This window comes from Bos indicus x Bos taurus, chromosome 1 (assembly GCF_003369695.1).
Source record: "Bos indicus x Bos taurus breed Angus x Brahman F1 hybrid chromosome 1, Bos_hybrid_MaternalHap_v2.0, whole genome shotgun sequence".
In the NCBI taxonomy this organism is placed as follows: Eukaryota; Metazoa; Chordata; class Mammalia; order Artiodactyla; family Bovidae; genus Bos; species Bos indicus x Bos taurus.
The window spans coordinates 132116284-132136407 of record NC_040076.1 but is presented as its reverse complement, the minus strand read 5'-3'; the positions used below and the strand labels follow the sequence as shown (position 1 = coordinate 132136407).

The following is a 20124-nucleotide window of genomic DNA, read 5'->3' as shown; positions in this document are numbered from 1 at the left end:
GCATTGCCCTTCTTTGGGACTGGAATGAAAACTGACCTTTTCCAGTTCTTACAGCTGAGTTTTCAAACTTTGCTGACATACTGAGTGTAGCTCTCAGGATTTTTAAATAGCTCAGGAGGAATTCTGTCACCTCTACTAGCTTTGTGCATATAATTATTTCCTAAGTAATTATTTCCCACTTGACCTCACACTCCAACATGTCTGGTTCCAAGTGAGTGACCACATCATTGCGATTATCTGGATCATTAAGAACTTTTTTGTATAGTTCTTCTGAGCATTCTTGCCACCTCTTCTTAATGTCTTCTGCTCCTGTTAGGTCCTTAACCGTTTCTGTCCTTTACTGTGCCTGATGATTGAATAAAATGTTCACATAAGGGCCTCATGATACACAGTAATTGATGGAAAGGATTGTCTCTGTACTATAGAAGATAGAACATCATGAAAGTCTGAAAGAACTTCACCACTGAAGTTGCCATTGTTGCTACAGAAAAAGTCATGAAAGCTATCAGACCTGAAATAATAAATTCCCACTGGAGATAAATTTTGCCTAGATGTTTTCCATCACTTCAGAGGACTTAGGAGAGAGCCTATCAAAGGAATCATGAAAGAGACTATGAATATGGCATAAAAGGTGGGGTGTGGTGAAGCGTTTTAAGATACGAATCTTGGAGAAATCAAGAGCTAACAGACACTACACCAAAGGAATTATGAGAAGATGACTTGACAGAGATGAGTGCTTCCAAACCAGTACTGTACAATGAGGAAGAACACATAGAATAAACAATTCCAGAAAACAAATAACATTAGACAATCTTACTCAAATACTACTTTTAACTTCTTTAACAACAAGGACCCTTTTAATATAGAGCACTGAAACTAAAGTGAATGGTGGAAGAAGGTTTGGTATTATATAGAAGCATTTTTATACAGATGAAAAAGCAAAATTCAGACAGAAATTATTATGTATTTGCATAAAATTACACTGAATATGCCTGTTTTCCTGCCTACTGTTCCACCTCTTCCACATCTGCCATCTCTGAAACAGCAAGACCAAACTCTCCTCTTCCTCAGCGTACTCAATGTAAAGATAATGAGGAAAAAGACTTTTATGATGATTCACTTCCACTTAAGGAACAGCAAATAATCACCATGCCATACACTCAATAAATGTATCTGTTGTATATGTGTGTGTCTCCAATGGAAAATATCCCACATAGCTCAGTAGGTAAAGCATCTGCCTGCAATGCGGGAGATCTGGGTTCAATTCCTGGATCAGGAAGTTCCCCTGGAGAAGGAAATCGCAACCCACTCCAGTATTCTTGCCTGGAGAATCCCATGGACAGAGGAGCCTGGCAGGCTACACTTCATGGGATCGCAAGAGTCAGACACACCTTAGCACTATCTTTATCTTTTTATGGCAAGAACTGTGTAAGTTCTTGTGCCATCATCATTGCTTAAGTGTTCAATTATGTTTTGTGTCCAAGACAAGCACAAGGTGAGTGATATTTTTCACATAGTGTTCTATAACTTTGCTTTCAAAGAGTTGCATTACTATATAGTAATGTATATAGTATGACTCACTCTCTCTCATATAGCTGGAGAAACTATGTATCAACATATCTTGTATCAGCTATATATGAGCTGAAACTATGTATCAGCGTGATTTACAAAAATGTTTCCAATAGTATATTATAAATATGACAGTAATACTATATGCTATAAAAATTTTATAACAATTCATTCATTAGTGTAAAGGCAAGGCTACTGTGAAACAATTTTATCAGTTACACTAGGCTAATACAAAGCAATTATATTATTGCCTTCATCATCATCACCCATAAATCATAATTATAAATCAATATGAATTATTCACAGTATCTTTTCATTTTTGATGTCTAGTGTTAGTTATATATGTAACACCTACTATGGTGTTTTGTATCATATAAGACAATACTGATACAGGTACTAACTGGATGATTCACCTTGTAAACTGATGACATAAACTTTCTGTAATGATAAACGTAGTACACAATACTGCAAATTTACTTTCCCCTTTTAATGATTTTAATAACATTTTATTTTCTCTAGATTACTTTAGTATAAGAATATAGCATATACTACACATAAAACACAAAATACGTGTTAATTGACTGTCAATATTATTGGTAAAGTTTCCAGTCAACAGTAAGGTATCAGTAGTTAACTTTTGGGAGTGTCAAAAGTTATATTGACGATTTTCAGCTACAGAGGCATTACAGTAACCAATACCCACATTGTCCAAAGGTCAGCTGACTATGAAACGTGTTGTGTTGCAAAGATTCCCCAACATAGATGTCTTACTTAAATATTTGAAAACTACACAAACTGACCTTTGAGAAACCATATCTAAGAATTTATATATGGAGATCTGATTCTAATAATCTCAGGAAGAAATACAATTACATTTTCCTTTATCTCATGACAATTTGGTTGTCCACCAGGAACCAAGTATATCTACTGACCTTGAAGAGTTATAGACTGCTTTGGGAATTAACGTATTTCTAATTAGGTTGTTATTACAATTATAAAAGACTTTTGGCCAAGTAGAGATTTGTAGGGCTTTCAAAAAAAGGTCATGTAATAACTGGGTATGACTAGTTTGTAATAAGGAATAGAAGTTACAGCATACTAGTTTTTCAGGGAATAAGATACTTTTGACCACCTTTTTCAATTCAGTTTCAATCAAAATGATTTCTACCTCATTTCACCTTTACTTCACTTCGCTATAATACAACATATTCAGTCATTCATTCAACAGAAGTTAGTGGCTTTTCCCTATTAACTAGGCATTTTTCTAGCATCTTGGGATCTAATGACTCCTTTCATCAGATATTTCAGAATTTTATCACAAATCATAATTTAAAAACTAACCTCCTTCTACTCCCAAGGAATTAAGTATTTAAGAAAAAAAAAAACCTGTGTATTTAATAATACGCAAGGATTTAAATGCATTCTCAAGTATATACACAGTAGTAAAAGATTAATATCTTTCTAAAGAATTGAAGTTAAAAATTTTTGTTATCTGCACCTGAATTATAATTTCATTGAGTTCATTACAGTGAACAATGTGTGATTCACTCCCACTTATACTTATTATGTACTGAGCTCATAAGTCTTACCACTCTGCATCATCAATGGCTTTTGTAAATACATAGTCTATCCCTCCAAAACACAATACCACCTTTCAAACAGAATTTCCACTTGTTCTTGCTTCATTGAATCTTGTCATACTAGCAGACAATCATCTTTGTCAAATAGGTCTGGCACATCTTGTTCACTAATCTCTCTGGAAATTTTGTGTATCTGTTTGCTTGTGTGTTTATTTATTCATTATTCTGAGTTCAAATTTTTATTTTTCAAATTGTTTATACAAGAAAATCTCAAGCAAATGAGTAAGCATCCTATTTTTTTTAATGACACTGTTTTAAGCCACCTAATTAAATTATATAGATATTTAAAATTGAAACTTAAAATATTTATTAAAATTTCTAATCATCACAATTATATTTATTTACTTTTATGTAGCCCTAGGAGATATCTAATTCTGCTTTAAGTTATTCTAATAACAATAAAAATAATATTAGAACAGAATTATATTCAAATAGAACTGTGATTTTTAAAAGTCTTTGATTAGGTCAATAATCTCAAATATTCAGACAAAATGTTTAAGAATATGAAACATGCATTCTGAATAATTTCATTTGTTACACTGTATTCATTTTTGTTTTCCCCTCAGCCTGTTTTCATATATGAAGTGTTCTTATAACTTAAATCTTGGATTCCTCTTTTTACTTACCTTAGAATAATAGTTCTCAATAGTTGTTCTATGTTACAATCACCTGGTGAGCTTTTTAAAAAAAAATCCCTATGCCAAGGTCACATGCCTTACAAATTAATCAAATGTCTAGGGCATGTGTAAGGGAGCCAGGAATCAGTATCCCAGTGAGACATTAATTTGCAGCTCAAATTCCGTTTGGGAACCACTGTCTTAAAATACATAATAATCATTCTATCATGTGTTAGTCCTGGGAAGGTCCAAGACATATACCACTTTTAAATCTACAATCTGAATCACCTGTATTGCAGGCCACGCATGGGAGAATAGCAGCTGGTGAGTAAACCTACTACTTGCACCTTAACTGTATGTTACCTGGCTTTAACTTCTATTTCTAACGTATAAACTCATATATTAACAACAACAACAAAATACATTTTACTGAACAGTAGCGCCACAGAAATGTTTCAGAATCTAGGGTTTTTGAATTTTAAAAGTGAACTTGGTTCATAACCTTATATTTCATCATACCCCCAATAAAACCTGGTGTAGCACTCTGTAGTTAAGAACATTAATATTTAACAGCAATGCATATATATATATATATAATTTTTTTTTCAAACTGTGAGAAATAAAAATTGACTGTAAATAGCCTATGTTAGTTGAGGCCAAGTGGCCTTAGAGCCAAACCTCAGAGTTTGGATTACGAACTGTCAGAGCTTTTTGAGATTACAGAAATTAAGGCAAGTGATTCTGAAATATTATGTCCACAGGTTACAATTCAAGGTCTTCCCTATGTCCCATAAATTGTGACTACATAGTCTGAAATCCAATGACAGAATGTTTATCTAGAAAGATGCACATTAAAACATTTTGATACTGCTGCTAAAGGTGAACATCTGATGAGAAAAAGACATTGAGCAGCCTATGCTTGAATATTTACCTTAGTATGTATTTGTAGTACTTTTTTCAATTAAAAATAAATACTACTGCTACTATTAATAAAAAACCTAAACCCATGTTACTAAAAGAGTGGACTTATAAGAAAACCAATCCTTGTGGTTAGTGTTGAAGGTCAAAACAAAGGAACACCTATCAGAAAATAGAAAATAATACCAAAGGCAGAATGTTAAAACAGGAACTGATGCTGGCCTAAAGCATGACATGAATTGAGTTCACTATAAATAAAGAAATAAAACTGTTAAAGTGTCTCAAAAATAAACATTTATGACTAGTGTAAAACTATTTGAGAGAATATTTAAGTCTTAAAATGGAAAATCATGCATGATTAACTTGTGAAGACTAACAAAGAAAACTCGTATTCTGAATAGAAATCAGATTATCTCAAGTAGAGTGTTCCAAATAGAAGAACTATACACACACACAGAAAATGGAAAGGGGGCGGGGGAGGGCAGAGGGACACATGTCAGTGGCAGGGATCCATATAAAGTAAGAATTCTGGATTAAATTTAGGAAATTTTTCACTGTTAGGATTTCTAATAATCTTAAATAAAAAAATGTGCTTTGACAATCTTAGGTCAGGTATCTTAGGTAGGTATAATAGCCAGCCTTCTGACACTTCCTTGACCTCCAAACCCTTTTTTCTTTAAAACATTTAAGAGGACTAGCATTCCACAGAATATGGAACTGTTGGAGGTGCACTTATAAATTCAGGATTTGAGATGGTCTTCAAGAATGAATGTAAAGAATCAACTCATACCTCATACCATTAATTTTCCAATCATTATCAACCATCAGTCATTACTCAGTGCTACTATCTCCATGCAATGTAATAAAATTTCCAAAGATGATTCATTTTGGAAATAACAGCATGGATTATCACATAAAGGAGAAAATAGTATAACTTCTCTTATACTAAGTACAAAGTCAAAACAAAACTTAAAATAATCAACATATTCACCATTTACAAGTACAAAGCAGGCAATTTGTATAAACAGCGAAATGCTATACCTCATCAAATTCTTCGGTCATTTTTCTGATGATTTCTGCATTCTGCATATTTCGAAACATCTCTATTCTCACAGTACCTGTGGAACAACAGATTCTATAGTTAATTTTTCCTCTCCATGCTAAAAGTTAAATTTAACTTGACCATTTGAAAAGTTTTATATGAAAGTGATTGGGTTTTTCTTTCTTCCTCAAACTTCTATTTTAAAGGAATCCCTTGTTTAAGAAATTTAAAATTCTTTAAACGTTTAAAAAAAAAAAAAAAAACCTGAATAACCTATGCATTAGGTAAGTCTAATGAAAAATGTTGAGAGAAGTATTGAAGAAGGAAAAGACAAAGAATAAAACACGAATTTACGTAGTACAGAGGGCCCTAAAGATGGCTTATGATAACCAGATATATGAGGCTTCCCTGGTGGCAGATGATGAAGAGCTGGCCCGCAAAGCAGGAGACCTGGGTTTGATCCCTGGGTCAAGAAGATTCCAGGTGGCTAGCTACCTTAGTCCAAAAATCACCCAAGTATAGAGAATGTTATCTCCCTTCAAGGCACCTTCTGTTTTTGTTTTTTTTTTTTTAATCATCAGAATATCCTCCTTTTATTTAAAACTAACTGTTCCTTAATTTAACAATACTTTCAGTTGAATCTGTTTTCTTTGAAGATGCCAGGAACCTCTACATAAGGATCAAACAAAGGAAAAAGCTGTAACCCCCTTGTCATCTCATTCCTTTATACTTCTACCTTACTTTACTTTTATCTCAAATATGGCTATGTAAGTATTATCACTCTTATAAGAATGAGTGGTTTACACTGAAAATCTATGTTAAAAATAACAGAATTTAAAGAAAACTGAAACAAGGTTCAAAATCAACTTAGATACAAAGAATTCTGACATAATAATTAAAGGAGGTTCTGTTTTAGTTGGATAAATGTGTTGGACGCTAAGCTGTGTCTGACTCCTGTAACCCCATGGACTGTAGCCCCAGGCTTCTATGTCCATAGGATTTCTCAGGCAAGAATACTGGGGTCGGTTGCCATTTTCTGATCCAGGAGATCTTCCCGACCCAGGGATCAAACCGAGTCTCCTGCATTGGCAGGTGGATTCTTTATGACTGAGCCACCTGGGAAGCTCAATAATTAAATGAGGTTTAGTTTCAATTGCATAAATGTAAAATATTCAAGTTAAAAATCACAAGAATAATACTCAATAAACAGTAGGAAAATAATTAATTTGTAACTTCTGACAGGCTCCTTGCAAGTGATTAATATCAGCTCTATCTGCAGTCACAATTAGGAATGGAGGCAGGAAGAGTCTCTGAGTCATACTGTATGAAAGAGCATGGAGCAATGAATAGTCATTAAAGTCAAAGTATGATCTAGAATCAGAGTCCTAAAAAAACTACAGTGGCATATTTAGCTCTTATTTAACTTAATTTTTACTAATCTTAAAATGAGAAAAATTATGTTTGCCCTATCTTTAAATCAGAACCATTTTACAGCACATTTTATTTATTGATACATAGCTCTCATTAATTTTCAATAGGTATTCCAAATATTCAACTGTAGAAATGATAGGTTGGAAGGAGAATGAAAACGAAAATGTTTTTAAATAGTTCTTCCCCTTAAAAGTTCTTAAAAACTTCCAATAGTTTTTGGAAATATGCATGCTAAGTTGCTTCAGTCCTGTCCGACTCTGTGTGACCCCAGAGACGGCAGCCCACCAGGCTCCCCGTCCCTGGGATTCTTCAGGCAAGAATACTGGAGTGGGTTGCCATTTCCTTCAATGCATGAAGGTGAAAAGTGAAAGTGAAGTCGTGTCCAACTCTGAGCGACCCCATGGACTGCAGCCCACCGGGCTCCTCCATCCATGGGATTTTCCAGGCAAGAGTACTGGAGTGGGGTGCCATCGCCTTCTCCGTGGAAATATGCAATTTCCAAAAAAAAAAAAAAGATAAAATTTTTACTGTGATTTAAAATTTTATGAGAAAAACAGTAATGCACAGAGTATTCAACAGTGTTGAAAATAGGCTGTTTATGTACTATAGAACAGTCTATATTTTCAGAGGATTTTTAAAAATTAAATAAACAAGAAATGTCCTTAACTGATAAGTGAGCTCAAATAAAAATAACTTTCTGTTAGATATGCTTAAAAATCACTCAATTAAATAAAATTGTTTATACCTTGTATGGGTCATAAAATATTGCATCAATCTGAAACAGATTTCCATAGATAAAAAGGAAGTCATTTCAGGAGTTACTTCATGGTATTCTTGATAAGTGGAAGGACTGATGCTGAAGCTAAAGCTTTAATATTTTGACCACCTGATGCAAAGAGATCACTCACTGGAAAAGACCCTGATGCTGGAAAAGACTGAGAGCAGGAAGAGAAGGGAGCAACAGAGGATGAGATGGCTGGATGGCATTACCAACTCAATGGACATGAATCTGAGCAAACTCAGGGAGGTAGTGAAGAACAGAGAAGTCTGGTGTACTATACAGTTCATGGGGTCACAAAGAGTCGGATATGACTTAGCGACTGAACAACAACAACATTTGATAAGTAAAATTACATTCATCTGTACTTATAAAGCAAAAGAAATAAAATAAGATGTTAAAATTATTAAACATGAGAAGAACTGTTCTTAGGGGGAAGGAAATATTGTAGATCTTGAATAGAGTGTCATAAGTATGGCTGTATGCATTTGTCAAAAGCTATCTATCTATATACTCTGGTGGCTTTTAATGCATGGATATTAGACCTTGGTAAAGTTGATTCTTTAAAAATTCAAGAAAAAGGACAAAGCTAACCCTACTTCTTCAGCAATGAGTTGCACATATCACTGTTAAAATATTTCCAATGTTAATAATGCTCAACTACTCAATTTCCATAATTGACAAGGCAGTTTTCACAGAGTGGAATTTTTAAATATACTTTCAATAAAATAGCTATGTTAGTTCATAAAGGGAGGACTATTTCATGGCATCAATTTAATGTGGTGAAGGGAAAGGCAACAAAACAGCAACCAGTATTAAAAGCAATATAAAAAACTTTAAAGATGACTATAATATATAAAAAACAATTACTAAGAAAATAAAATCAGATGTTTAAAAGTCATACTTTTTAAAATGAACAGAAGCTTTGCATTGATACTTTTTAAGAAAAAAATTCCTTTTGCTGCCATAATGACTGTCCCAAAGATTGCCTTATTTACTTATTTTTCTCCTGTTCATTCTTCTCCAATTGAGTCCCACAATTCTACCGAAACTGCTTCCTCACACCAGTCATCTCTGAACTGCTACATCAAACAATCTTAGTAATAATCTATCTATTCTATTTAAAGCATTTGTTTATTTCATTGGTTCCTATAGCATTATATCGGAGAAGGCAATGGCACCCCACTCCAGTACTCTTGCTTGGAAAAATCCCATGGACGGAGGATCCTGTTAGGCTGCAATCCATGGGGTCGCTAAGAGTCAGACACGACTGAGCGACTTCACTTTCACTTTTCACTTGCATGCATTGGAAAAGGAAATGGCAACCCACTCCAGTGTTCTTGCCTAGAGAATCCCAGAGACGGGGGAGCCTGGTGGGCTGCCATCTATGGGGTCGCACAGAGTCGGACACGACTGAAGTGACTTAGCATAGCATAGCATTATATATTTGTACTATATTTTCTGTTTATTTGTTTTGATTTCTTTCACTTACTTTTAGGCATTTAACATGAGTAAACAAAGGTATTTTCTAAAGCTCCATTCAAGCATTCTTCTTTGTCCATTTTTAAATCTTCTAGCCTGCAAACGGCCCCCATCTAGCTCACCCAATAGAAAAAAGTATAGCAGTGACCACTATTTACTGATCCTTTTATTTCTCCATGAGCCTTAAAAACTTTCTGACATCTTAAGTTCCTCCGTCCTATTAAGTTTTCTTTGATAATAATAATGAAGAATATTGCCCTAATTCAAGACTAATTTTCAGAACACATTAAAAAGCTAACCTCAGTTCATTTTCAGGTTCTTCATTCTTAAATATGAATATTTCTAATAGATTATCCTAAGATTTTGAAGAGTAAAGGTAAATAAATCTGAAATAATTCAGATTTATGGAAACAAAACTATACGAAAATACAGAATAAAAAAGAGTAAAGATCATCTTTCAAGCCCTTAAATACTAACAAGTTACCTATGAGAATCTTAAAAGAGTAAGCCACCAATATACATATTTTATGAAAGGTTGTTTCAGCAGGCTCTCCAGACAGGATTGTAGTTTTAATAAAGAAAAAGGAAGAACTTTAAAAACTGTCATTTTAAATTATGAATAATTTTAGAAACAGAAGTAACATCAGAAATCTACCTGCAAATTCTTGATTATTTAAACTATGTCAAACACTGATGACAGCAGAAATTGATACAATCCCTGTGGGATGTGATTTGGCAAATGTCTACAAAAATTACAAATTTATATTCCTTTTTGCCTTGATACTGTACTTGTTGAGAAGTATTCATAAAATCACATGTGTGCAAAATAATGAATACACAAGGTTATGCCCTGAATCATAGTTTACAACAATAAAAAAGGTAAACACCCCATTTCCCCATAAATAAGAATCTGATTAAGTAAAAATGGTGATGATAAGGACAATGATGGCCGGCAACATTTGGCTGCCCACTACCAACTAGGCATTGTACTAAAAAGTGCTTAATCTTCACAACAACCTTATTCAGAATACAATTTTTCTCCCATTTACAGATGAGAAACTTGAGACACTTAAAGAGATTTAGCAACTTGTAAAGGGCTTTTCCAGCAGCAGATCCATGGCCTATATGTAGGCGGACTGGCAACTGATCCATGGAAACCACTACTATTAAATGGCTCTGAAAGTCAACGGAAGCCATGGATATAAAAAACAAAGTTACTTATGACTGATAAAAAAAGATTTGTAAGATATATTCATACATGAAGAAGGGAGGTCTAGGTTTTAGTTTAAGATGGCAACATACGAAGATCCTAAACTCACCTTCTCCCATGGAAACAGTAAACAGTTACATATGCAAAGACTTCCTCTTAAAAAAAAAACCTAAAGGTTGGCAGAATGATGATTATATATCCGGCAAACAACAAGAAAATCACATCAAACCAGCAAGACAGGCTGGCACAAATATCATCAAATGTGGCACAAGATAAAACCAATCTACACTGCAGTGAACTACAACTTGGACGAACTCAAAACCAGAGCTTCTCCCTGAGGAGTGAAAGGCTCAAACTCCACATCAGGCATGCCAAATTTTAAGATATGCACTTGAGAGATGAGCCCCATCCAAAAAAAATCTACTTTTGAAAATCAACAAGGATCGCATCTTGAGACCCATAAAACAGCATCAATCTAGCAGAAAGTTCTAAAAGGGCCTGCACAACTTGAACTCTTCCACCCAGGCCTCAGCTCAGGTAGGTTAAGGCAACTAACACTTAAAGCGAATAAGGATCACATGCTTACATTAAAACCATGGCCTAAGACGCAGGCATCTAATTTAACACATGCACATCTAGGAGCCTGATGGAACACTCTGGGGACAAAGAGTAGTGGGCACCATTTTTTACTTTTCCCGTGCCATGCTCTGGAGCACCAATATCTCCTAGAAGGGGGCCTACATGTGCCTGATGTCCTAATTTTTGCAGCTGTTGCTGACAATATAATTCTTGATCACCTGGCTCTAGAGGTCAGGGGAGTTTGCATTCCTGATCACATGGAACTGTAATAATCAGTGTCATCAGAATGGAGCTCCTATCCACCTGGTGCCCTGATTTTTGTGACTGCTGCCAGGGGGACACCTTTGTTTCACTTGACTTTAGAGGCCAGTGGGACTTAAAATTGCAGATCTCGCAAGACCTTAACCAATGAAGAAAGAGTTCTAAATCAGCTACCACTTCCAGGGAATAGGAAGAAGCAACAGATCCAAGAGTTCAATCTTTCTGAGAAAGAGACCTATTAGTCAGTCATTACAATTGTGACCGGAAGGGCAGGGTTCTCTTTAAACAAATATCTAGGGACTGAGCATTGCTTTTTCAGATTTCAGAGAGTGGGCACTATATTTACCCTCACTCTCTGAAGTGTTCCAGAGCACCAGAGTCTACTGGTAGGAACTTTTACATGTATCTGGTGCCCTGGTTTTTTGTGTTTAACACCTGAGATTTTACAAATGGAACTCACGGCTACCTGATCACCCTGTTCTGATACAAGGGGCTGGGGTACCTGGATGAACTGTGGCAATTAGAGAGATGATTCTAGGCAGGTTAACACACATAGACCACTGCACAAATAGCTGCCTGAAAAACATTTCCAGTCTATGGAAGAGGCTACTTTACTTCTCTTGGACCTTTGGATCAACAAACAGGCTTCAGGTTTGACACACATGTAGCAGCATATATGGAGCAGCTCTCAAGGAATACAGACTGTGGATGTCATTTTGATGCTCTCTTTGGCCTTGTTCCAATTCACCGTTATCTTCTACAAAGAAGTTATACACTCATCTGAAGCCCTGATTTTTGTGATTGCTCTCTAAGATACGCTTTCAGATTGCCTGGCTCTGGTAACCAGTGGGTCTTATGCTTGCAGCCTTTAAGGACTGCATATATTATATCTACATATTTTTAAAAGCTGTTAGCTGATGGCCTGGCTTCTAGACTTCCTGGAGTCCACCCAAACCCATGTCCATTCAGTCAGTGATGCCATCCAGCCATCTCATCCTCTGTCATCCCCTTCTCCTCCTGCCCTCAATCATTTCAAGCATCAAGGTCCTTTCAAATGAGTCAGCTCTTTGCATCAGGGGTCCAAAGTATTGGAGTTTCAGCTTCAACATCAGTCCTTCCAATGAATGCCCAGGACTGATCTCCTTTAGGATGGACTGGTTGGATCTCCTTGCAGTCCAAGGGACTCTCAGGAGTTTTCTCCAACACCACAGTTCAAACCATCTATTCTTCGGGGCTCAGCTTTCTTTACAGTCCAGCTCTCACATCCATACATGACCACTGGAAAAACCATAGCCTTGACTAGACGGACCTTTGTTGGCAAAGTAATGTCTCTGCTTTTTAATATGCTGTCAAGGTTTGTCATAACTTTCCTTCCAAAGAGTAAGCGTCTTTTAATTTCATGGCTGCAATCACCATCTGCAGTGATTCTGGAGCTGAGAAAAATAAAGTTAGCCACTGTTTCCCCATCTATTTGCCATGAAGTGATGGGACCAGATACCATGATCTTAGTTTTCTGAATGTTGAGCTTTAAGCCAACTTTTTCACTCTCTTCTTTCACTTTCATCAAGAGGCTCTTAGTTCTTAACTTTCTGCCATAAGGATGGTGTCATCTGCATATCTGAGGTTATTGATATTTCTCCCAGCAACCTTGATTATGCGACAGTACCAAATATACTAACATTCACATTTTAGGTCTCCCAGGAGAAGGGGACAAGAAAGGAGCAAAAATCAGACATTCAAGGTCTAGAAGCCCAGAGAATACCAAATAAGATGAATTGAAAATAGCTCAAAGGAAGGCACATTATAAAATGTTAAAAGTTAAAGACAAAAGGATAATGCTAAAAACAACAAGAGAAAAGCAACTGCCTATACAAAGACCTCCCATGAGACTTTGAACACACTTTTCAGTAAAAACTTTACAGGCCAGAAGGGAATGCATGATATATTCAAAGTGGTAGGAAAAAAAAAAGAAAGAAACTTCTAACCAAGCAAACTCCACCTGGAAGAGTTCTCATTCGGAACTGAAGATGAGGGAGTTTTCCAGGCAAGCAAAAGCTAAAGAAATCTATACCATTAAACTAGTCTACAAGAAATGTTTAACGGACATCTTTAAGATGAAAGGAAATAGCACTACTTAGTTATCAGAACACATATGCAATAATTAATCTCACTGAAAAGCAAATATATAGTAAAGTAGTGGATTAATGACTTGCATGTAAATAATTAGTTAAGAAATATATACGTTTTTCAAAATGTTAAATATAACATCAAAAATATAAAACATGGAGTGTGGGGACAGAGTAGACATTTTGAGCCTTAAAATGGGATGAAACGTAAGTTATTATCAACTTAAAATGCTGTTATAAATCTCATGGTAATCCAAAGCAAAAACCTATACTATAAATACATAGAAAATAAAGAAATATACACCTACCACTAGATAAAGTTATCAAACTACAAAGGAGAGGCAGAGAAGAAGAAAGAAACAGAGAGTAACTACAATAGCAGCTAGGAAACAAGAAAAAGGCATAAGCAAAAATCTATCAGTAACTACTTTCAATGTAAGTGGACTAAATTCTCCAAACAAAAGACATGGAGTAGCTGAGTAAATTAAAAACCAAGTTCCTTCTATGTGATGCCAACAAAAGATACACTGGAGGTAAAGACACACAGACTGAAGTAAAGGTACAGAAACACTATACCATGTAAATAAAAACTAAAATAAAGCTGGGATAGATATTTACACATCACACAAAACAGACTTAAGTAGGAGACAATTAATGGAGACAATTAAGTAGGAGACAATATAAAAAAATAATTTAATGTGTAAAATAATGGTAAAGGGATCATCCAACAAAAACACCTGAAAATATTTATGCACAAAAGAATTAAAGCAATAAAAGAAAAAAAGCGAGAAAGAGATGTATAATAGAAGACTTTAATAACTTAAGAAGAAAATAATTGCCTTAGATGAAGTATTAGAACAGATGGACTTAACAGATATACATTGAACATTCCATCCAAAATCAACATTTGTTTCTAGTGCACAGGAAACATTCTTAGTGCATTTCTAATGCACAGAAAACATATTCTTAGATCATATGTTAGGCCACAGGCCCCGTGGACCTTTTCTAGTGCACAGGAAACATATTCTTAGATCATATGTTAGGCCATAGACCCCATGGACTACAGGCGGGCTATAGTCCATGGAGTCACAAAGAGTTGTACACGACTGAGCAACTAAGCACACAGCACAATGCTGTCTGGAAAGTTGGTATAGTAGATGGACATGACCTCACCCTTTCTGACAGAAACACTATAATCACAACTAAATCCTGAATAACCATGGTGGAGGGGGGGAGCATGCTGGAAGCTACCAAAAAACATACTTTAGATTCAAATAAAAAGAAGAAACGACAATGACACAGTAGGGGGGGTGGAGTCACAATAAAATCAAATCCCATACTTGCCAGATTGATGAGCCACAAACTGGTAAATAATTATACCCACAGAAGTTCTCCCATGGTAGTGAAAGGCGTGGGCCCAGGTCAAACTTTCACGGTTTGGGGCCTGGCAACAAGGGGAAGGGACCCCACAGAATCTGGCATTGAAGGTCAGTGGGATTAGCTCACAGAGATTTCATAGGAATGTAGAAAACAAACTCCACTCTTGGAGGGTGCACGCAAGGTCCCACCCACAACAGCACATAGAGAAAAAAAAAAAAAAGCAGTGACCACATAAGAGTCTGGTGTGGACCTACCTTTTAGAACTGGATGGTCTTCTGCAGAGGTGACATGCGGGGGGGCGGCGGTTGGGGGGGGATGGGGGGGTGGCTGTTGCTGACTGCAGGGATAAACACACTGGCAGTTTTGGTGAATAGTCACTCATATGAGCCCTCCTGGAAACCATCATTTCCTCCCCAAAACCTAGCCTAACCCAACAGCCTGTAGGATCTAGTGCTGGAAGGCCTCAGGCCACACAACCAGCAGTGCCCCACCCAACAAAAGACAGGCTGCTTAGGTCTTCCTGAGCACAGTGCTGTCCATCAGAAGAACAAGACCCAGCTCCACCTACCAGTGAGAGCAGGAATAAACTCTCCCACAAGCTTGCACAAGCCTCTCAGACAGCCTCATCCAGCAGAAAGGCAGAGAAAAGAAGGGGGAAGAAACTACAATTTTGTAGCCTATGAAACAGAAACTGTAACCAAAGAAAATTAGACAAAACGAGATGGTAGAGGAATATAATGCCGATGAAGAACATGACAAAACCTCAGAAAAGTAATGAAGTGAAGTCCAAATAGACAATCTACTGGAGAAAGAATACAGAGTAAAGAGAGTGAAGAAGATGCAAGATTTCAAGGGAAAAAAAAATGGAGGCAAAGATTAAGAAAATGCAAGGAATGCTTAACAAAGACCTGTTGGAGAAGACTCTGAGAGTCCCTTGGACTGCAAGGAGATCCAACCAGTCCATCCTGAAGGAGATCAGCCCTGGGATTTCTTTGGAAGGAATGATGCTAAAGCTGAAACTCCAATACTTTGGCCACCTCATGCAAAGAGTTGACTCATTGGAAAAGACTCTGATGCTGGGAGGATTGGGGGCAGGAGGAGAAGGGGACAACACAGGATGAGGTGGCTGGATGGCATCACTGACTTGATGGACGAGAGTCTCAGTGAACTCCGGGAGTTGGTGATGGACAGGGAGGCATGGCGTGCTGCGATTCAAGGGGTCGCAAAGAGTTGGACACGACTGAGCGACTGAACTGAACTGAACTGAACTGAATAGAACTACAGAACAAAAACAAAGGAACAATACAATAACTGAAATAAAAAAGACAACAGAAGAAATCAATAGCAGAATAACTGAGTCAGAAGAACAGATAAATAAGGTGCAAGAAAAGAATGGTGGAAATCACATCTGCAGAACAGAATAAATTAAAAAAGAATGAAAACAGCCTCAGAAGCTCTGGGACAACATTAAATGCACTAATTTGCATTACAGGAGTTCCAGATGAAGAGAGAGTAACGACCTAAGAGAATATTTGAAGAGATATAAGAAAACTTCCTTAACATGGGAACGGAAACAGTCATCTGAGTTCAGGAAGTGCAGCAAGTTCCAGGCAGGATAAACCCAAAAAGGAATACACTGAGACATAGTAATCAAACAGACAAAAATTAAAGACAGAAAAAATATTTTTAAAAAAACATAAGAAAAGCAAGAAGTAAAATATAAGGGATATCCCTCCCGTAAGGGTATCAGCTGATTTCTTAGCAGAAACTCTGCAGGCAAGAAGGGAGTGGAATGATATATTTAAAGTGATGAGTGGGTAAAACCTACAACCAAGAATTTCCTGTCTTGCAAGGCTCTCATTCAGATTCAACAAAAAATAAAAATAAAAACCTTTACAGACAAGCAAAAAGTAAGAGAATTCAGTATCATGAAACCACCTTTGCAACAAAAGCTATGGGAACTTTCCTTAGTGAAAAATAAAAGACCACTATTAGAAACAAGACCACTACTATGAATGGAAAAATTCACTGGTAAAGCCAAATATAAAACAAAGGTAGGAATTCATCTGCATACACATAGGATATCAAAACCAGCAACTGTGAGAAGAGGAGAGCAACAAATGCAGAATATCAGAAAGGCAAGTGAATTTAAAAGGCAGCAACTTAGAATATTCTTGTTATAGACTGCTATATCAAAACCCCACAGGAACTTCCCCAGTGGTCCAATGGTTAAGACTCCATGATCCCAAAGCAGGGGACACGGATTTGATCCCTGGTCACGGAGCTAGGATCCCCACATATTGAGCAGCAGGGCCAAAACAAAAATATCCCCCACTCCATCCTTTGGGCCTTCCCCCAGAAGTCCAGTAATTAGAACTCTGCCTTCCAATGCATGGGATGCATGTTGGATCTCTGATCAAGAAGCTAAGATCATACACGTCTCATGGTCAAAAAAATCAAAACCTAAAAACAGAAAGAATGCTATGAAAAACTCAATAAAAAATTTTAAAATGCTACACATAAGAACAACCTAAAACAAACCATCACAATAACCACAAATAGAAACTCTATAATAGATAAACACACACACACATAGAAATCCAAATACAACACTAAAGTTAACCATCAAATCAGAAGAGAACAAAATAGGAAAACAGGAAGGGAAGGAAAAAAGACCTACAAAACAAATTCAAAACAATCAACAAAATGGCAATACTAACATACACTGAGATAACTACCTTAATGGATTAAATGCTTCAACGAAAAGACATAGACTGGATGAATAGATACAAAATCAAAACTTGTACATATACTGTCTACAAAAAACACACTTCAAATCTAGGGACATATATAGTCTGAAAGTGAGGGATGGAAAAAAGTATTTAATGCAAATGGAAATCAAAAGAAAGCTGGAATAGCAACACTCATATCAGACAAAGTACACTTTAAAATAAAGACTATTACAAGAGAAAAACACTGCGTAATGATCATCGGATAAATTCAAGAAGAATACATTACAACTATAAATATATACGTACCCAGCATAGGAACACCCCAACATATAATACAAATATTAAGAGCCATAAAAGGAAAAACTGTAATTACCTCAATAACAGTGGGTTGCTGCTGCTACTGCTGCTAAGTCGCTTCAGTCGTGTCCGACTCTGCGCGACCCCATAGATGGCAGCCCACCAGGCTCCCCCGTCCCTGGCATTCTCCAGGCGAGAACACTGGAGTGGGTTGCCATTTCCTTCTCCAATGCACGCCAGTGAAAAATGAAAGTGAAGTCGTTCAGTCGTGTCTGACTCTTAGCGACCCCATGGACTGCAGCCCACCGGGCTCCTCCATCCATGGGATTTTCCAGGCAAGAGTACTGGAGTGGGGTGCCATTGCCTTCTCCAAACAGTGGGTTAAGACCCCACTTTCATCAATGCACAGATCATTGATGATCAATAAAGAAACACAGGCCTTAAATGACACGTTAGACCAGATTGTCTTCACTGATATTTATGGAGCATACCATACAAAAGCCACAGAAAGACATTCTTCTCAAGTGCTCATGGAATATTTTCTAGGACTGATCACATGCTGGGCCACAAAACAAACCTTGGTAAATTTAAGAAAACTGAAATCATATCCAGTATGTTTTCTGACCACAATGCTCATGAGATTAGAAATCAAGGATGAGGAAAAACTATAAAAAACACAAACATGTGGAGGCAAAATACGATACTAAACATGGATCCTAGGTGGCGCTAGTGGTAAAGAATCTGCCTGCCAATGAAGGAGACACAAGAGACATGGGTTCAATCCCCAGGTCAGGAAGATTCCCTGAAGTAAGAAATGACAAACCACTCTAGTATTCTTGCCTGGAAAATATCCTGGGCAGAGTAGCCTATTGGGTTTCCATTCATGGGGTCGAAAAGAGCTGGACATGACTGAGCAACTGAGCAGAGCATAGTAATCATGAAGCTGCGAAAAAATCAAAGATGAAATTAAAAAATATCTAGAGACAAATGATAATGAAAACACAAATATCTAAAACCTATGGGGTACCATAAAAGCTGTTCTAAGAGGGGAAACAAACTTACCACAAGAAATAAGAAAAACCACAAATAAACATCCTAATGTTACACCTAAAGCAACTAGAGAAAGGAAAAAAAAAAAAAAAACTTGTTAGTAGAAGGAAAGAAATCATAAAGATCAGAGTAGAATAAATGAAACAGAAATGAAAACAATAGAAAATACAAATAAAACTAAAAGCTGCTTCCTAAAAAGATTTTTTAAAAATCCATAAAACTTTAGCAAACTCATCAAAAAAAGAGGGGTCAAGTCAATAAAATTGCAAATGTAAAAGGAGAAGCTACAATATACACTGCAGAAATACAAAGGATTATAAGAGACTACAAGCAACTATATGCCAGTAAAATGGACAAAATTACAGAAATGGGCAAATACTAAAAGCATACATACTGTCTCCCAAGACTGAATCAGAAAGAAAGAGAAAATATGAACTGAGCAATCACAAGTTTCAATATGAAATTGAAACTATGATTTTAAAAATTCCCAAGAAACAAAAGTCCAAGACATGAAGCTTCACAAGAAAAGTTTATCAAACACTTAGAGAACAACAGTTAACACCTATCCTTCTGAAATGATTTTTTTTAAAAAACTGCAGAGGAAGGAATATGCCGAAACCATTCTACGAGGCCATGATCACCCTGATACCAAACATTACAAAGATATCACACACACAAAAAAGAAAACCACAGGCCAGTATCATTGATGACTGTAGACACAAAAATCATCAACAAAATGCTAGCAATCCAAATCCAACAAATGCCACATTAAAAGGATCATACACTAACGATCAACTGGAATTTACCTTAGGAATGCAAAGATTTTTCAGTATCTCCACAAATCAATCAATGGGATACACCACATCAACAAACTGAATAAAAAGCACATGATTATCTCAATAGATTCAAAAACAGCTTCTGACAAACTTCAACACCCAATTAAAAAAAAAAAAAAAAAACTCTCCACAAAATGGGCACAGAGGGATCATATATCAATATAATAAAGGCCTTC

The 20124-nt window shown here is 36.4% G+C and overlaps 1 protein-coding gene across 3 annotated transcripts in view; it reads right to left on the bottom strand.

Annotated features, from left to right (window-relative positions):
• Positions 1-20124, bottom strand: part of STAG1 (stromal antigen 1) — a 504783-nt gene that overhangs the window by 216209 nt on the left and 268450 nt on the right. For all 3 annotated transcript variants that reach the window (XM_027545437.1, XM_027545440.1, XM_027545439.1), the window contains exon 6: positions 5786-5862. In XM_027545437.1, coding sequence (XP_027401238.1) covers positions 5786-5862 — 77 coding nt within the window. The remainder of the gene's footprint in view (positions 1-5785; positions 5863-20124) is intronic.